The 18,556-nt window shown below is 37.2% G+C and overlaps 1 protein-coding gene across 1 annotated transcript in view; it reads right to left on the bottom strand.

Annotated features, from left to right (window-relative positions):
* Positions 1 to 10,188: 10,188 nt before the first annotated feature.
* dzip1l (DAZ interacting zinc finger protein 1-like) overlaps positions 10,189 to 18,556 on the bottom strand; it is a 26,384-nt gene continuing 18,016 nt past the window's right edge. Inside the window, exons 2-14 of the mRNA XM_073852534.1 lie at positions 18,261 to 18,385; positions 17,588 to 17,749; positions 17,295 to 17,423; positions 15,454 to 15,516; positions 14,667 to 14,813; positions 14,219 to 14,249; positions 14,050 to 14,112; positions 13,821 to 13,954; positions 12,716 to 12,905; positions 12,407 to 12,581; positions 12,080 to 12,282; positions 10,485 to 10,618; positions 10,189 to 10,335 (exon numbers count right to left, since the gene is read on the bottom strand). Of these exons, the coding sequence (XP_073708635.1) occupies positions 10,189 to 10,335; positions 10,485 to 10,618; positions 12,080 to 12,282; positions 12,407 to 12,581; positions 12,716 to 12,905; positions 13,821 to 13,954; positions 14,050 to 14,112; positions 14,219 to 14,249; positions 14,667 to 14,813; positions 15,454 to 15,516; positions 17,295 to 17,423; positions 17,588 to 17,749; positions 18,261 to 18,385 (1,703 nt within the window). The remainder of the gene's footprint in view (positions 10,336 to 10,484; positions 10,619 to 12,079; positions 12,283 to 12,406; positions 12,582 to 12,715; positions 12,906 to 13,820; positions 13,955 to 14,049; positions 14,113 to 14,218; positions 14,250 to 14,666; positions 14,814 to 15,453; positions 15,517 to 17,294; positions 17,424 to 17,587; positions 17,750 to 18,260; positions 18,386 to 18,556) is intronic.

Raw genomic sequence — 18,556 nt, 5'->3', positions numbered from 1 at the left:
TTAAAGTTGCTAAACTGGTATTTCCATTGTCCATAACTTTGCCCTTATGATCTTTATTGCTGATTTAGTACAGAGATCATCATTATTTGACATCTTTATTTTGTATTTTGGCCCTCCACATTTCGGCGCATGCAGGTTGTGAGGAAGTTTTACTGAAGCTCAATCAGAACATTGACATAATGTTGGATTCCCATCTGTAATTTGATAGCCGAATGAAAGAAGTATACCTGGAAGGGCACAAAGCGTTTAAAGATGGCTGTAGCTGGCCCACTTGCCCTTGCCCTTAGTCTAACATTCAAGGGGAGAAGAGTATCCCTTTGTTATCATCCTTCTCTCTCTTGCAATTATCACCCTCTCCACTTCCCCCTGCCCTGCGGAGCCCGAGAGCTGAGCCGGCTGAAGACGAAGAATAGCTACATTTATAATTTTTTTTACTCCCTCTCTCTCTCTTCACTCTCCATAGATTAATTTTCCAGGAAGCCCTGTCACTGGTCATACAGGGAGGGTGAGGGAGAGAGAAAGAGAGAGAGAGAAGGAGAAAAGAGAGTAGAAAATGAGGGGAGGGGAGAGATTGGGGCTATGGTGCAAAAGCCTTTTCGCTTTCCTTTTTCCCCTTCTTTTTTTTCTTTGACAGATCATTTTCATACGGGGGTATCAGGGGGTCTGGCCGATAATTGGCATGCAGATTGCTACTGATGGCGTCCTGCAACAGAAGAAAAGAGCCGGCTAGTTAGAATAATGAGCCAGCCGTTCTGATGGATGGCCGAGAGAGGAGGTCATACAAAATGTTTCAGACACAATCCAAACCCCGTTCCCCTCCCCTCACCTCTGCACAAGCGCCGCCAATATCCCTACTTCTCCCTTAAAGAGCCTCTCTTCTTTGCCTGATATTACATTATTGCTCTCCGCTCTCTTCGTTCTCCCTCACTTCCTCTTACTTTACTTCACTTAGATCCACATTTACTTCCTTATGCTTGCTTTCCTCTTTCAGCTTTTAGCTCTTATTTCTTTTTCTTTAAAATAATACTTCAAGGCCTTTATGTCACAATATGTGTGTGATATAAATAAACCGAACTGTGTACAGTCGTGGCCAAAAGTTGAGAATGACACAAATATTAGTTTTCACAAAGTTTGCTGCTCAACTGCTTTTAGATCTTTGTTTCAGTTGTTTCTGTGATGTACTGATATATATTTACAAGCACTTCATATGTTTCAAAGGCTTTTATCGACAATTACATGACATTTATGCAAAGAGTCAGTATTTGCAGTGTTGGCCCTTCTATTTCAGGACCTCTGCAATTCGACTGGGCATGCTCTCAACCAACTTCTGGGCCAAATCCTGACTGATAGCAACCCATTCTTTCATAATCACTTCTTGGAGTTTGTCAGAATTAGTGGGTTTTTGTTTGTCCACCCGCCTCTTGAGGATTGACCACAAGTTTTAAGATCTGGGGAGTTTCCAGGCCATGGACCCAAAATGTCAACGTTTTGGTCCACGAGTCATTTAGTTATCACTTTTGCCTTATGGCACGGTGCTCCATCGTGCTGGAAAATGCATTGTTCTTCACCAAACTGTTGTTGGATTGTTGGAAGAAGTTGCTGTTGGAGGGTGTTTTGGTACCATTCTTTATTCATGGCTGTGTTTTTGGGCAAAATTGTGAGTGAGCCCACTCCCTTGGATGAGAAGCAACCCCACACATGAATGGTCTCAGGATGCTTTACTGTTGGCATGACACAGGACTGATGGTAGCGCTCACCTTTTCTTCTCCGGACAAGCCTTTTTCCAGATGCCCCAAACAATCGGAAAGAGGCTTCATCGGAGAATATGACTTTGCCCCAGTCCTCAGCAGTCCATTCGCCATACTTTTTGCAGAAGATCAATCTGTCCCTGATGTTTTTTTTTTGGAGAGAAGTGGCTTCTTTGCTGCCCTTCTTGACACCAGGCCATCTTCCAAAAGTCTTGGCCTCACTGTGCGTGCAGATGCGCTCATACCTGCCTGCTGCCATTCCTGAGCAAGCTCTGCACTGGTGGCACTCTGATCCCGCAGCTGAATCCTCTTTAGGAGACGATCCTGGCGCTTGCTGGGCTTTCTTGGACGCCCTGAAGCCTTCTTAACAATGCAGTGGAAAGTTTTTTTCGGGATTAAGTTCATTTTCATGGCAAAGAAGGACTATGCAATTCATCTGATCACTCTTCATAACATTCTGGAGTATATGCAAATTGCTATTATAAAAACTTAAGCAGCAGCTTTTCCAATTTCCAATATTTATGTAATTATTTATGTAAAAACTTTTGGCCACGACTGTACATATAGATGATACCATGCCATTAGTGTAAAGCATTTGTAACGTCGCCTGCATTTGACAATTAACTGACAGCATTAAGTGGCTTCTTTTCATCAGGTTCATTGAAAAGGATGGTTGGTGAGAAATTCTCTCTTCATTTAGTTTCCACGTTACTTTAAAGAGTTAAAAATAACGCTTTATATGTCATTTCTAAAGGGCATTTTAATAGGGGTGCTGTTGAAGTATATTTCATCCTGTTCTATATTTTCTCTTATCTGTCTTCTCCTTTAGATGTGTATAAAATAGCACATTAGATGCATAGCTAGATGTTTATATCTTTGTGCTATGGAGTGCACTTAACAACACCAAAGCTATTTAATGTCTATGAAAGGGAACACACAGAGTTAGCTGATTGGTATTTGGCTAACCTGCAATAATTCAGCTATTTCTTGAAAAGATGTCTGACATGTCTTAGTAACCTGGTTAGTTTGTCAAACATAAAAAGTTTTTAAATACTGTATATGGGCAATTTAGAATTGGAGGGGAAAAAAATGAGTTTTTCTCCACAAATTGTGTATGTATGCAAATTATATAATATCCAAGGTGCGCATTTCTAGTCATTGTACGAGTAATTCTTATATTGTATTTTAAGAAAGTTTTGGAAAATATATCTTCTTCCTAAATTTGTCACTACCGAAACACAGTAATATATTATTTAATAAGAAGGGTTATATTGACCTATTAAGATTTTGCTTACGTTTTTATTGTAAATATTTTTTTTCTATTATATTCAAAAGTTTATAAAAGGTAAATCAATAACAATTACAATTTTAACAATATTGTGATTTATGAGATTTGTTGTATTTTGAATTCAATTTTTCTTACTTTTTCTTTTAAAAATGAACATCAAATGTTCATTTTTGGGTGAACTATCCCTTTAATAGAGAGAATTGGTCCATAAAACTAAGGTGTTATGCTAATCAAGGCTCACCAAGGTCCTGTGATGATGAACTGTAGCAACAGGGCAGCCTTAAATTTAGTCATAATCATGACGTATACACAGCAATATTTTTATTTTTATTTATATATTGTCACCTTAGAATTATAAGGTTCTATCTGACATTTTTGTCAAAACTGAGTTATTCACATATTCTTATTCTGTGACAATTTATTTACATTTTTAGATGATTCGTTTGTAAGCTGTGTACATTTGGGCCTTTTTTTAGGAAACAAAAATGGTTCTATCTACAGAAGTCTATGGAACGCAAAAAAGGTTTAGTGGTATGAGTAGGTTTAAGCGATGAGTAAGGGATGAGTCAACAGTGTATGTAATTACATAAATTAATTAAATATGTAATTACATGCAGATTTTTTAGATATAAGTACAATGTTAAAACATATATACACAATAAGTGCATTGTATCATATGATTAAATTAAGTGTAAGTACATAGTCTCGCGTAGCTGAAGGTCTGGAATTCATGGCAGCTTTCATTGGCCAAGGCCCGCCCATAAGACCGTTTGATCGACATGTCAAACAACCAATCACAGTTCGTTTCGTTCAGCGTCACGTTTCGGTGCCTTTAACGCTGTCAAGATGAAGTTAGAAATGCATATTAGTAATTAAAAATTAAGTTTTAATATATGTATGGGAAATCTACAAAATACCTTTATGGAACATGATCTTTATGTAATATCCTAATGGTTTTTGGCATAAAAGAAAATTCAAACATTTTGACCCACACAACGCATTTTTGGCTATTGCTACAAATATACCTGTGCTACTTCTGAATAGCTTTGAGGTCCAGGGTTACATATTTAATTTTATTTTTAGAAAGAAGTTTTTTACACTCAGCAAGGCTGCATTAATTTGATAAAAAATTCAGTAAAAACAGAAATATTGTAAATTATAATTTACAATAATGTATTTTTCACCATTACTCCAATCTTCAGTGTCAGTGATTTGATGCCCAATAAATATTTATTTTTATTCTTTTTCAGCATTTTCTGAATGGAAATTTCAAAAGAACAGCATTGCTTTTTTACATCTTTTGTAACATTGTATATTTTACTGTCATATAAAATCTATATTTTATACATTTATAAATAGCATACCATTCAGCAGAAGCTGTATTATCACCATTATAATTATTATTATTATTCTGTGATTATATATAATAGCTTCTCTTGACAGAACATGTCTTCAAAATCTGTTTTGTTTGTATGGCTTTTTATTAAAATATCACAGAGTTCCTAAAAGATGGCCTTTGTCTAATCATTTGGATTTGACTAAATCTCTAGCTGAAAACACCCGCTCAGGCTTATTTGCCATGCCTTGAGGAAAGCTTCACTTCTTCACAGATACAAAGTTCTCAATAGCACACTGACAAGAGGATTTGGGGTGTTGGGGCCTTACAAATATCAACCACCATCAACCTGAGTGTGAACCAAAAAACCTGTTCACCTCTGCAGGCGGCAGTAATTATTTTCTGAATGAAGGCAGGTATTGGAATGCTGACGCGCCCTGTTTCTGGCTTTGTGTTAAAACCAGAGGCTTTGAACGTTTCTTTTTATTTAATCTCTCCTTTTCTTTTCTTCACTGTTACCTGAGGTCTTAACTCCCATATCTGTAACCACATAACTACTCTAGCTAAACCCCACCCATTGTGTCACTACTTATCTATATCGCTGTTCGCTCACTCACTAACAGATCCGTTGGCGATGTTGAAATCGTCCCCTGTCAATGGCCAGTATTTCTCTTCTGCTCTTCTTCATGACTCTGCACCGTGATGTCAGAATAGGCCTGGAGGGTGTGGTGAGGCCTAGTAGTTAAAGCTTCTCACACAAAGGAAGCTGTCACTACCACACCGCCCCATGAATGCCGTCCCTCCTCACTGATCGCTTCTAATCCCTGAAGCTATACTGATAATTAGCCCAGCCTGCCATCCAGCTCGGCACAGCCTCCTCTCTTTGATCACCTCAGGCACAGGTAATGCAGCAGAGGAAGGCTGATTCAGTGTGGAGGTGTAGAGGACACACACTTAACTCAGTGTTTCCCAACTTTTTTTGTCTTATGTGGCACCACAACCCTTCAGTAAAGCTTAAGTACCCCTTCAGTGCCACCCTGTAAATCTCACCCACATAACTGCTAGTGAAACAGCAATTTGAACAAAACAGAAGAGAATTCAGTGGAAAACTGTTGAGACAGGCAGTAACCGTTTTAATTTTATATAAAGATTAATGAAGATTTTTATTGAGTTCAGTACTTTGTATTAGGTGGCCTTAACTACTATGTACTTATGTCAAAAAAATAAGTACATTGTACTTATTGTCTTCATGTGGTATTGCAAAACACTTTTGTACTTTTGATATAGGCGAGGTTAATGACAGGTTTGGTGGTATGAGTAGGTTTAAGGGTGGGTTAAGGTGTAAGGGATGAGTCAACAGTGTAATTATAAATGTAATTAGAGAAATTATTTATAGATGTAATTGCATGCAGGTATTTTTTTAAAACACTAGTACAATGAAAAAAACATGTACACACACAATAAGTGCATTGTCTCAAATGATTCATTTAAATGTTAGTACATAGTGGTTAAGGCCATCTAATATAAAGTAGGACATTTATTTACTTACTAACTTATTCAGCATATTTGAAATCAATATAATTGGTTATAGCTCTCATCTGGAATTAGAAACCAACTTGTACTATTAAATTTATTGAAACTTTTGTGTTTAGCTATTTTTTTCTTTAATGTAGCAGTCGACTTGAACTCGTGTAAAAAAAATAATATCAAAATATATAACTAATTATTTTACAAATTTGTGCTTGGTGATTGTATAACATTACTGTAAATCACACACTTGTTTATTTATAATACTAGCTTAATTTTTGGGGAGACTAAATGGTATTTGTATTTTATTTTTTATTTTATTTATTATTATATTTTTACACCACAGGGCTATTTAAAATCAACTAGTCAGGCAGAACCTGAGGAAAAATATGGAACACTTGAAAGTAAATTAATATACAATACTTTTTTTATTAAATGTTGAAAAAAAAAATGTTCATGGACATGTTATGTGTCAACATGTGCGTCTCTTTGTTTCATGGTTGTAGGCACTATGTGTAGCGTATCCATTTATGCAATTAACATATAAACCATATAACAAAAATTGTACCTTTAAATTTTCAGAGACCAGAAGCTATTTTTCCTTGGCTAAAAATCTGCACACATTTATTGGTCACTTGTCACTTAACATTTAAAGCATTTTATCCCAAGCGATTTACAGTTCAAAGCATCAACCTTTCCAGTGAGTTACATCACCTTCACTGCTGCAGTTTGCAAGTGCTGTGCATTCAGGATTAGTTGCTAATCGGTATAGTCCAATTTACTGGAAGTCGCGAGTATTGTCATGGAGATGCCAGGAACTGGAATTTGCGAGCCATGTGCGCTATACGGCCACCGAGCTACATCCTCTTATTAGCATGATTCATATTCCCGAACAAACTCAAACCTGGAAATTTCAGGAAACGCCAACTTTAAAGCCCGTACTAAATCCGAGCTGCGCTTTCATCAGCTTTCGCGCAGAGGAAGTGTCCGTCCCAGAGGGTCCTCGCTGCAAACATAATCTCTCCCGCACCCCCATCAACGCCAAACAGAAAGGGAACAAATTCACTGTCTCATCCTCATTCTTTCTGTCGTGCCAAGAAGCTGTATACAGTACACTGCAGATCAAAGCCTTAATTGAAAAATAATTATAGGCACTTAATCATGGGAGGCGGTGGGCTAATTGAAGCAAAAACAAGGCAGCGAGTGGAGGCCCTCCGAATCGTAGCAGAAAGAGGATATTGTGTGAGCTCCCGTCTTTAATAAAGCATCGTCTTCAATCCCCCATTGTCTCCCAGATTAAATTGGAGAGGGCTATTAGCAGAGTTAATTGGCTCTCTAATTTAGATCTGGCCAGTCTCAATGCATAACGGATGTGAGTCGCAGCGGCCCGTGATGTGCTCACTCTGTCACACCGTATTGCCAGACCCGATTGGTTAATTGCTCTGGAATCTGCAAAGTTTGTGCCCATCCTTCAACTGCAGGGGACCTCGGCCTTCCTGGAGGAATCTCCACCCTCCACTCACTTGTCAAGTGATTCTTCATTCCTGCATGATGGAAAGCAGCTACTGATTAATGTGTATGACAATACACTGTAGCGGTGTGGTGTTGCTGATCTCTAGAGTGAGTTTACATTTCCTGGCAAGGATGAAAAGCCACGCATCTTTAATAGATTCACCCTGTGACCTCGCTATCCACGAGGCTCTGACCCTGGGGTCAACACATTAAGTCCGGCTATCGGTAGTAGAGAAAAGATCTTCATTTACATTCAGCATCCTGAAGCCTTTTCTTTAGAACTTAAGCCTGCCGTACCCAGTGCAGATGGGACCGTAGCATCTGTGTTTCCACTGTGTTAGAACAAAAAACTATTTCAATGTCACTTGAATTCGCCATTTCCCGGGCTTTCCGTCAGAGCCGTCCTGGATGTTGTATCGTCTGCTTGGTGTTGCGTATTAGTGGATGCTGCTCATTGAAGCCGGGGCCCCCGGGCGTTCATCTTGGAGGATTTGAAATCCTCTGTCAGCTGAAAGCGGCAGCGCTGGCATTATGGAGCTTCGGGATGGACAGAAGATAAAGAGCAAGGACACAGAAGATTGTGAGGAACTATGGATTGACTGTTTCAACACTTATTTCGAGTGTGAAATGTGGGTAAAAATCCTAATTGTCCTCTTCTTGACTGGCCCACATTCAGTGCGAAATCCTCAAGGCCTGTTGAGAAGTACAAACAAACTGTTTCCGCTTGGGGCTCCGGAGAATGAAAAGAAACACTCTTATCAAGTGCTCTGCAAATTTGTTTCCTGCTGTGATACAAGCGGCTTATTCTGTACACACTTGCGCCCTCTAGTGACGGCTGAGCTGTAACAGCAATTAGGCATCAATCTAGTGGTTGGTGAGGAAGAGTTACAGAGGAAGTAAGCCAGGTAACCATGGGTAAAAGGCTGTAAATGGCACCCTATTTGTCACCATTTTCCCTGGAGAGTCTTTCATCATGGCCAACACTGCACGGCTCAGGTTCTTTTCTCCGAGACTTCGCTAATGGAGGGCCCACAATGATTGCAGCTGCTCAGGCTATCAGAGCTCAGAGGCACAGACAGAATTTAAAGGCCAGGAACCTTTATGTCTCTTTATGAGGATGCAAGCCATTCTAGGTCACGGTGTAAAATAGGACAAACAATCAGCAGGGCGGTGCTGAAAGAGCGGTAGGAAGGCAGGTTGTGCGTTGCCCGGTGAGAAACGGAGAGGGGTGCGATTCAACATTTAATCTCATTCTGAGATGAATGTGTGCTGATAAGAATGGCAAGGAACCCAACTCTGTTGACTGAGAGATAAGACATGCAGCGAGGCTATTGTGGGCACTGTAGACTGCATGGTCGCTTTTTTGGTCAGAACTTACAGCCACCTCACTTGTTGCAAACTACGGTGTTCCATCTTTGTTCCAAAAAACAAATGGTGTAGGACTTACTTTGAAACAATTTTAACTTGCTCATAAATTTCACAAATACGTGAACATTTAAAGTAAAAAAACTGAAATAGTGTTTTCTTGTAAAATGTACTAAATTAATTTGTTTTATTTAAAGTGACAAACATTATTTTAAACTATTCTCTTATTAGCTACTGATTTTATTGAAACAGCTATAAGCATGATTATACCTTGTTTTAAAAATGTAAATCTATACAGATTACTACTAACTATACTGTTTTAATAATCGTTCATCTTCTATGAGAATATACAGTATAAGTACATACCAAAGCTATAATAATGGCAGTGATATTGTTGAAATCACTCTCAGAACTCTTTTTTTTTTTTTTTTTTTTTTTTCAACTGAAGAACAATAAAAAGCCAATCAGAATTTATCTGACTCTAAAGAGCTTGAGCATGTAAAGCAGCAAATTATGTAATTGCAGCATGCTTATAATAATAAACCGAATATAACTGTCTATTGGTGTGGATGCTAATATCATTATAGTTATCCTTAAAGTTATCGTTCTTGGTATGAATGGGCCTTTAGAGACATTTAGTAGCCTACTTTCTCCATTCATGTAGTGCTTTCTGAACTAAACATTTAAAATATTTTGGAACATTATGTTCCATTAAACAACTACAATGTATCAGAATGTAAAAAATATGAAATTTTATTAATGGCATTATTATCAGCTGAAATGAGCATGGACCGATTATTCACATGATATTCATGAAAATAAATTGCCAAGTTTAAATTTACAACCGTTTAATGTGAAAAATATGATAAAGCTCTGCCCATGATCAGATCAACATTTACAACTATCTGTACATGTGTAAAGTCACAATTATGTTCACATTTCTAGCACATTTAACTACTATACATACTGTTTTGAATTTTGGCCCAAAATTCTTTCAGACGTTCATGATTGATTAACATTATTTATTTCAAATACCAATTATATTCTAATTGTCACAAACTTACTTTTTTTTTGAAAATCAATGATTACTTGCTGTATATAAAAACTCACAGCAAAAACTTTATTTTAAATTAGTACTGCTTCCTGCTTGGCTGCTAAAACAAAATGTATCCTGGACTATGTTTGGCACTGCTTACAAAAACAAAGCATCTGAAGTTTATACTACAGCCCACAAACGAATAATGACTGATTCTATTGCCTACAATTTTGGGGTTCACTAATTTCCTAAAGCATAGAAAAGCCCTTTAATAATGATTCTTTTGTAACGGCAATTGTAAATTCTTGAGGAGTCTAGTTGAGAATGCGGGTTTGAAGTGAAAACATGCATTTATTTGACATAGTCATATCGCACTTCACCATGCTCCTGGTCTGCTGGCCACTGAACTCCATGCACTGGTCCCTGAGGTCCCGCCAACCTCTGAACTTTTGCGTACTCCTGCGCGGTGGCCCGTGAGTTCTTCTATGGAGGACAGCTCCAAATCGCTCTCCTCATCAGACAGCTAAAAGACAGGTATAATACAAAGCTTTTTAGTCTAGTACTAAAGGCAATGTTCAAAAAGAAATTATATTTATGCTGCAAGATTTTAACAGCATTGGGAATTACTTGAGAATATATGAGATATGTAAGAATGTCTGGTATTTTTTTTACCGCTCGTTGTTTTACAATGGTAGGGCGAGGGGAAGGGCTGGATGGTGGCAGAACTCTAGTCCCACCCACAGGCTTTTTGATTGGTGTGCTTAGCTGTCTTTCTAAACTTCTTGTCAGTGTTTGGACAACAGAACCTGCAATCAAATCATTCATGTTAACTGACTAATAATGTAGGACTAAACTATTCCTATAGTTGGCATTTGAAAAATATCTGTCCATTCTGTTTTTTATTTTGTGCTGCAAGGATCATGTACTTTTGCAGACCAAAACAAGTTAGCATTCTAGAATAGTTTGCAAACTATTCTAACTCAAACATTCATGAAAAAAATGTAAATGTTTTTCTTTTTTTAATAAAGATTGAAAAGAGTTGACTTAATAATTGTTGGAGTCAACCGTAGTTTGTTTATAATCTAGGTTTAGCTTTTTGCTTCAGGCGATTGTATTTAGGGTTCATAATTCATAAAACAAATATTGTAAGAATCATAAACTTTTGTTGGTCACAGAGCTTAATATCTGCACTAATCAAAATTATTATTATTATTTTTTTTGTATAGGGAACCAAATATCCCCTCTTTACAGCTATATAATTTTGGCAAAATTATATAAATGACAGAGAGCTGTGAAAACATTATTTATATACTGTTTAGGTCAAAAGTTTACATACACCTTGCAGAATCTGCTAAATGTTAAATATTTTACCAAACTAAGTGGAATTATACAAAATGCAAGTTATTTTTTTATTTAGTACTGACTTGAATAAGATATTAAAAATTAAAGATGTTTACATATAGTCCACAAATTGTTAAATTTATAAAAATGACCCCGTTCAAAAGTTTACATACACTTTATTTCTTTATACTTTTATTGTTACCTGAATGATTCACAGCTGTTTTATTTTGTGGACAACTGAGGGACTTATATGCAACCGTTACAGAAGGTTCAAACACTTACCGATACTTCAGAAGGAAACACAATGCAGAGCTGGGAAACAAAAGAGTTCTGCGAAACATGTAAGTGTCTTCTGTAGCTTCTGAAGGCCAGTACTTAATAAAAAAAAAAAAATTCTGTTCAAAATTGTACACCCCTGGCTTTTCCTGAGCATTGGAACCTTCTTTAATAGTTACACATATGTCCATCAGTTGTCTTCAGTGTGAAAAGATGGATATCATAATCATACAGTCATTGTTGGAAATGGTTCAAATACACTAAAACGCTAAAACAAAACCAAGAATTTGTGGGACCTGAAAGATTTTTCTGAAGAGCAGCAGACAGTTTAACTAAAAACCACACAGCTGTGGATCATTCAGGTAACAACACAGTATTAAGAAGCAAGTGTATGAAAACTTCTGAACGGGGTCATTTTTATAAATTCAACTATTATTTTCTCTTGTGGATTACTAAATAATAAAAAAAAAAACAACATGCATTTTATAATCCTCTTATTTTGGTAAAATTGTTAACATTTTGCAGATTCTGCAAGGTGCATGCACATTTTTGACCTCAACTGTATATGAAATACAGTATATTCAGTATTCAGACTAGTTCCGAATGGAGGAATTAAAATAAATTAACATAAGACTTCAGCATCTGCTCACCATGTGAATTGGGACTTTTGTGGAGTTTTGGTGTTTCAGAAGCCTCTGACAGTTCACTGTCTGTCCAGTCAGGCTCAGCTGTTGGGTTCAGCAGTGATCCTGATTGGACAAGGCGTACAGAGGGCGAAGGCTTGCCCCGTGAGCTGGTGATATAGGCACTGTCCTCAACTGACTCATCCTCATCTGAACTAAAAGGTGGTGTGCTGACGAGAAAAAAAAAATACAATTATTAAACACATACTGATAGCCCTGAGGTAATATTAAGTATAGTTAACAACAGCTTGATGTTTACATTTTCAAATGCCGCTGAATAGTCTAAACATTTACCCTTTCTTTTTTTGCTGTGTTTTTAGTGTCTGATTCTGAGGTGCATTTGAGCGTGGGGTGGGTGTTGGAATAAGTGCTTGTGGCTGCTGGCTCTTGGCCCTCCGAATGGACGGCTGTAAACCCTCTCTGGATCTGAGGCTTTTTTCCTTCACTGGCATTGAATGTTTCTTTCCCCCTTAAACAAATGTATAAGTATGACTGATCTTGGTTCAGAAGAGAGGCAACCAAATGGAACTGATTGGAAAGCAGATAAGTTAGATGTACGAGTATGGGTAGTGTGGTGGCATGATAAATAACACATTTGCTTACTGTTTTTTAAAGTGTTATGTGATAATTTCCCCTGGCTCTTCTGTAGGCTTTTTACTCGCCTGATGACCTCATGTGCCAGGTTGTCTCTTTGGTTCTGAAGGTCTGGCTGCTGTCTGTATCTCTGCAGCCGCTGACCACTCAACAGATTACTCAAACTCTTTAAAGTTTGCTTAGAGATGCCTTTGGTACCCTGCCAAAACATCATCACTTCAACCATTGAGCAATGCTGTGGAATGACATCGTATACTGGTGCATCCACAATCCAAAAATAAATCACGTTTTTTGAGCAAAACATTTCAGGATTTTTCTCCATATAGTGGCCTTCAGTGGGAGTCAATGGGTCGAAGGTCCTAATTGCAGCTTCAATGCAGCATTAAAGGGCCCTACACAATTTCAATAAGAGCCTTACTGGTGAAACGAGCTGCCATTCTAATTTATATACTTTTTAACCACAAATGTGTGCCCATGACTTATGCGATACGACACACCCAGACCATGCATTCTCAAATCACATTGGAAAGGTCACATGTGGTTTGTTCTTTGTCTGTGTACTGTACTCTGGTTCAAAAATGTAGGGTAGGGTGAAAAACTTGCTTTACCATTTTTTTGTCAAGGGGTGTTTGACATTCTTTGCATGTTCACTTTGTAAACACTGGGTCAGTACTTCCACCAACATCACGTGTGACCCTTCCAACGTGACTACGTAATGCATGAAGTCAAGCTAGAGCATGATGAGCACTTGTGGTTAAAAAGTATATATACATTTTTTATTTTTTTTTTAGCTAAATGATGTTTAATGACATCATTTAGCTAGATAAGGCCTGTATTCCTTGGCTGGGATTGTGTAGAGCCCTTTGAAGCTGCAATTAAATGGCAATTTGGACTTCAACCTGGACTTTGACTCCCATTGAAGTCAACTATATGCAGAAAAATCCTGGAATGTTCTCTTCAAAAACCTTCATTTCTTTTTGACTAAAGAAAGACAGACATGGACATCTTAGATGACATGGGGGTTAGTAAATTATCAGTACATTTTTGGAAGTGAACTAATCCTTACAAATTTACTTCCTTAAATAATAATATTGATGCCTAAGTCAATCTATACCTTCCGCAGTCCCATATTCTCCAGTTTTTCCTCCAGTGATTCTTCTAGAATGGGTCTAGATGCTTTCATCAGCTCTGACTTGCCTTTGGGTGACTTTATAACCTTCTTCTGGGGTTCATCTGAATCCTCTATGCCTGAAGATGTATGCACAATTTTGTTTTAATCATGTATATGCTGGCATAATATGTACTACAAACTACTACTAAAACCAAACTACTAAACCACATACTCTCTTCATCTTCCTCCTCTGATTCCTCAGGAGAATCTTGGGCTTTCTGCAAAACCACTGGAGCTACCAAATGAGAGACAGTAATGGGCAAACCACATTCAATTTAATATAAAGCAACCAGTTATGTAATCAAGCAATGAGTCCATAAATGCCAGCTATTGTTCATTACCTGAAACTGACATGACTGACAGCTTTTTAATCTGTGATGAAGCATCAATTAGAAAGATGATTAGTGTTCAAGAATCAAGACATCAGCAGTTAATATGCGAGTTAAAGGTTACATGTTCCATTTTTTAAATACTTTAAAAATAGTATCACAGTTTGAGACAACTATAGGTTTATAAGTTGACTCTTCTCCAAAGAGTCTAAACACTGGTGCTACTTTTTAAAGGATGGCCTGAAATAAACTTCTAAGCATGTAACTGACTTGGTTGCCTGAACAAAGCAGACGGGATGTGAGGCGAAGAGCTAGTAGGACTGCTTTGGGGAAACCTCTGGACTGTAATTCTGTTTGGTGCACTAGTGGCACTTTATTTTTGAGGTGTATTTTCTGACAAGAGCATGGTATTATAGCTGACTTTCATCCACTGTTTGTAATTGTGAAGAAAATAACCAACCTTCTCCTCCTGAGATTTGATGAGTCTGTCCTTCTGGCTCAGCTCAGAAGAAAGAGAGACAACCTGCTTCTGAAGTTTCTGCAGACTGGAGCCAGAGTTCTTCTCCACAGACAAGGCCTTCACAAGCCTGGCATTTTCACTCTTCAGCTGTAACACAAATATACAAATCACAGACATGATCTGAGTATTCAGCAGATGTGCAGTGAATCCAATATCTGTATCTTAAAATTATTTGTATCCTAATTCAAATAAATTCTAGAAATTGGCAGGGCTTAAACCAAAAGTTCATCAAATGACTTGGTAATTTTATCCCCTTGATAGTTTAACAAATATTTAACAAATAAGCCTTGTATAACCCATAAAATTATTGTCATATGTAGCCTGATGTTTCATGTCTTTTGCCTTTGTTTTGCACTGTTGTGATTTGGTTTCTCCCTCTGTCTTCCCCCGTCTGTTTGTAATCATTTGGTTTAGTCCTTGTTAAGTCATTATCGTTTTCACCTGTGTGTAATCATTAGTTTGCTTTATAAGTCAGTCTCTGTTTTCAGTCCTTGGTCATTCATTTCATGTATTACGTTACTCCTGTGTGTGGATGTCTCCTGCCTTTCTGAAGTATTAGATTAAAGTGATTTATTATTGGATTTACGTCTCCCGTCTCATCAACCAGCACTACACCGTGACAATTATACTTTTTTATTAGAATTTTAAAATTTCTTTAAATATCTTTTAGCTAAAATGAAAAACGTAATGTTAAATAAACTAAATGTGCTATTCTAGAAAGACTTGCCTCCTCTTTCTCTTGTTGGTGTCTTTTCTGTGCTTCTTGATATTTCTTCTTCCATTCACTTTTCTAAATGACAAAAAAAAAATGAAATAATAAACATGCAGAAAGTAAAAAGTAACAACTGCAAGCACTCTGTGGACTGTTTTACAAAGTCTCATAAATGCCTATTTAATACAGTCAAGCTCAAAATTATTCATACCCCTGGCAAATTCTTAAAGTTGCTTTTATTTAACCAGTATTTTTTTTTTTTATTAGAAACGACACAGACATCTCCCAGAAGATAATAAGATGATGTACAAGAGGCATTATTGTGGAAAAAAAATTACTTGAACAATATTTGGCATGTCCAAAATTATTCATACCCTTCTCAATAATCAATATAAAAGCCTTTATTGGCTATTACAGCAATCAAATGCTTTCTATAATCGCTGAGCACCTTTTTGCATGTCTCCACTGGTATTTTTGCCCATTCATCTTTAGCGATGAGCTCCAACTCTGCAGCCACAGGTCCTCAGTGAGCTTCTTTCGTCTTAGCCATGACTGTCTACAAACCAACAGCAGAGAGCTTCTGTTTTTCACCTGTTGAGTTGATTAAAACAGCTGTTCCTAATGACTCTGGGTAATTAGGATGCTTTAGAACAGCTTGGACTATTTGGAATGGTATAGAGCAGAGGTTCTCAACTCTGGCCCTCGAGGTCCACTTTCCTGCAGAGTTTACCGCCAACCTTGATCAAGCTCACCTGCCTGTAACTTTCTAGTAATGATGAAGAGCTTGATTAGCTTGTTCAGGTGTGTTTGATTAGGGTTGGAGCTAAACTCTGCAGGAAAATGGACCTCGAGGGCCAGAGTTGAGAACTCCTGGTATAGAGCTTTGGATTTCCCCATAGACCAGGGTTCCTCAAATCTTACCCTGCAGGTCCAATGCGCTGCAGAGTTTAGCTCCAACCCTGATGAAACTCACCTACCTGTGATTCTCTAATGATCCTGAAGACCTTGATTAGCATTCTCAGGTGTGTTTGATTAGGGTTAGAGCTAAACTTTGCAGTGCATTGGACCTCCAGGGTAAGATTTGAGGATCCCTGCCATAGACTGTGACAGTTTGCAAAGGGTATGAATAATTTTGGACATGCCACTTTTTTGTTCAAATGTAAATAATAATAAAAAAAAATCCACAATGATGCCTCTTGTACACCATCTTATTATCTTTTGGGAGGAGCCTGTTTCATTTCCGGTCAAAAAAAAACTTGCTAGTTGAATAAAATTAATTTAAGTCAGGTATGAATAATTTCAGGCTTGACTGTATATATATTATATTTGTCGTAAAATTATAATTTAGTTTGACCCTTAAATCAGTTTTCAGTGACAAGAAGTGTCAACATGGAAATAGAAAATTCAGCTTGATGTGGCACAATAACAGATGATCAGATTCAGAACATTATAGTAGGATTGATTCTGATTAGGTGTCTATGTTTTTATTATTCACCAGCTGAAAAAAAAATATTCTGAAAGTGATTCCAACGATATAGTTTCTCTGTGCCTTTATCATTATAGTTGTGATGTGGACTCGATTTTTAGAACTATATCTTTGTCTTTATAGTTATCGTGGTGTGAACAGGTCTTTAGTCTTAAAAGTAATTTATTAGGACTTAAATTAAAGTTGTGAACAACACAAGTCTTTAGGTCTGTGTGGAAAAATTAAATATACTTTCATAGATTTGTCTAAGAATTGTTCAGTGTTTGTTGATGAAATTTTTTTTGCCAAATCGAAATATAACCATTCATTTTAAAAGAGCATTGTATTAAATACTTGTGTATAACTCATTGAACAAGCAAAGCACTCTCACCTTCCTGGCCATTCTCTCTTTCAACTCCCTCTCTCTGTTTTCCCTTAGTTCTTTCTCAAGGTCATTCTCTTCTTGTAAACTGAGATTATTAACTACCCCCACCTCTTTGTTCTGCAACACTTGCAGCTTCTATAGATGGAACAATGACAAATAACATAAAAAGTTATTACAATGACATACAAAAACAGTAGCTCATCTCTTGGCTGCCTGGCAGACAAACACTGTCCATACCAGAGGATCTGTCTCCATCTACTGGTGACAGTTTAAAGTATTTATTTTAAATGTATACTCACAGCTTCTATGGAAGAGCTCTTGCTTGCCATGTCTTTAGACTCCTGGAGAAACAACTGTCTCAGCTCTCCAATTTCCTGCTGAGATTTTCTTCTCTCCTCCTCTTTCCATCTCTCCAGTGCTTCCTTCTCTGACTGCTCTCTTCTTCGCTGTTCCTCTTGTTCCTGGAACACATTTGGATTAACTGGTTCTTCTTACTTGAACTGGTATTTCATATGGAGACTATACTAAGAAAAGTAATATTCACATTTTTCCATCACCAATTTTGTGATTGCTTGTAAAGGTTTTGCAAGTGAACCCAGTTTCTAAGAGGAGCACAAAACCTTTGTGAGACAATGCAGAACTTTTGCAATCGAATGCAAAGTTTCTCAGGGAACAAAAGATCACTGAAATATAACTTTTCCTATCCCATCTCAGTAAAGTGTGGCTAGACATGGTGATAGGGAAAAATGAAAGAGCAAGAACAAATCTATTTTTGCATATTTTGTGTTCCACCAATAAATGGAAATAATCTCCCCATCCACTTTGTGTGTAAAAGAGTAGCTTGAGAATTCTGCTTGTTAATAGTAAGAGTAGGTAATTGATAAGGAACTTTACATTTTAGGTGAACTATCTCTTTAAAATTATTTTAGATTTTAGTATTTTACAAAATATTTGAAAAAAATACAAACTCACCTGCTGACGCTTCAAACTGTCAGTTTCTCTCTCTGCTTGAAGCTGCATCTGCGTCAATCTCAGTTTCTCCTTCAGCTCTTCCATATTATCTTCCATCTCTCCTACCTTCCTCTTCTTTTGTCTCTCTGAGACATATACATGCACAAGCAGTGATATTGAGTTGCTAAACAAATATTTTGAACAAAAAGATTTTTAATGTTTTTTTAATGAAGTCTCTTTTGCTCACCAAGCCTGCATTTATTTGATCCAAAGTACAGCAAAAACTGTAAAATTTTTGATATTTTCTATTTGAATAT

The sequence above is a fragment of the Garra rufa genome, chromosome 12 (genome assembly GCF_049309525.1).
Source record: "Garra rufa chromosome 12, GarRuf1.0, whole genome shotgun sequence".
Taxonomy (NCBI): Eukaryota; Metazoa; Chordata; class Actinopteri; order Cypriniformes; family Cyprinidae; genus Garra; species Garra rufa.
This window is presented reverse-complemented; position numbering and strand designations above follow the sequence as displayed.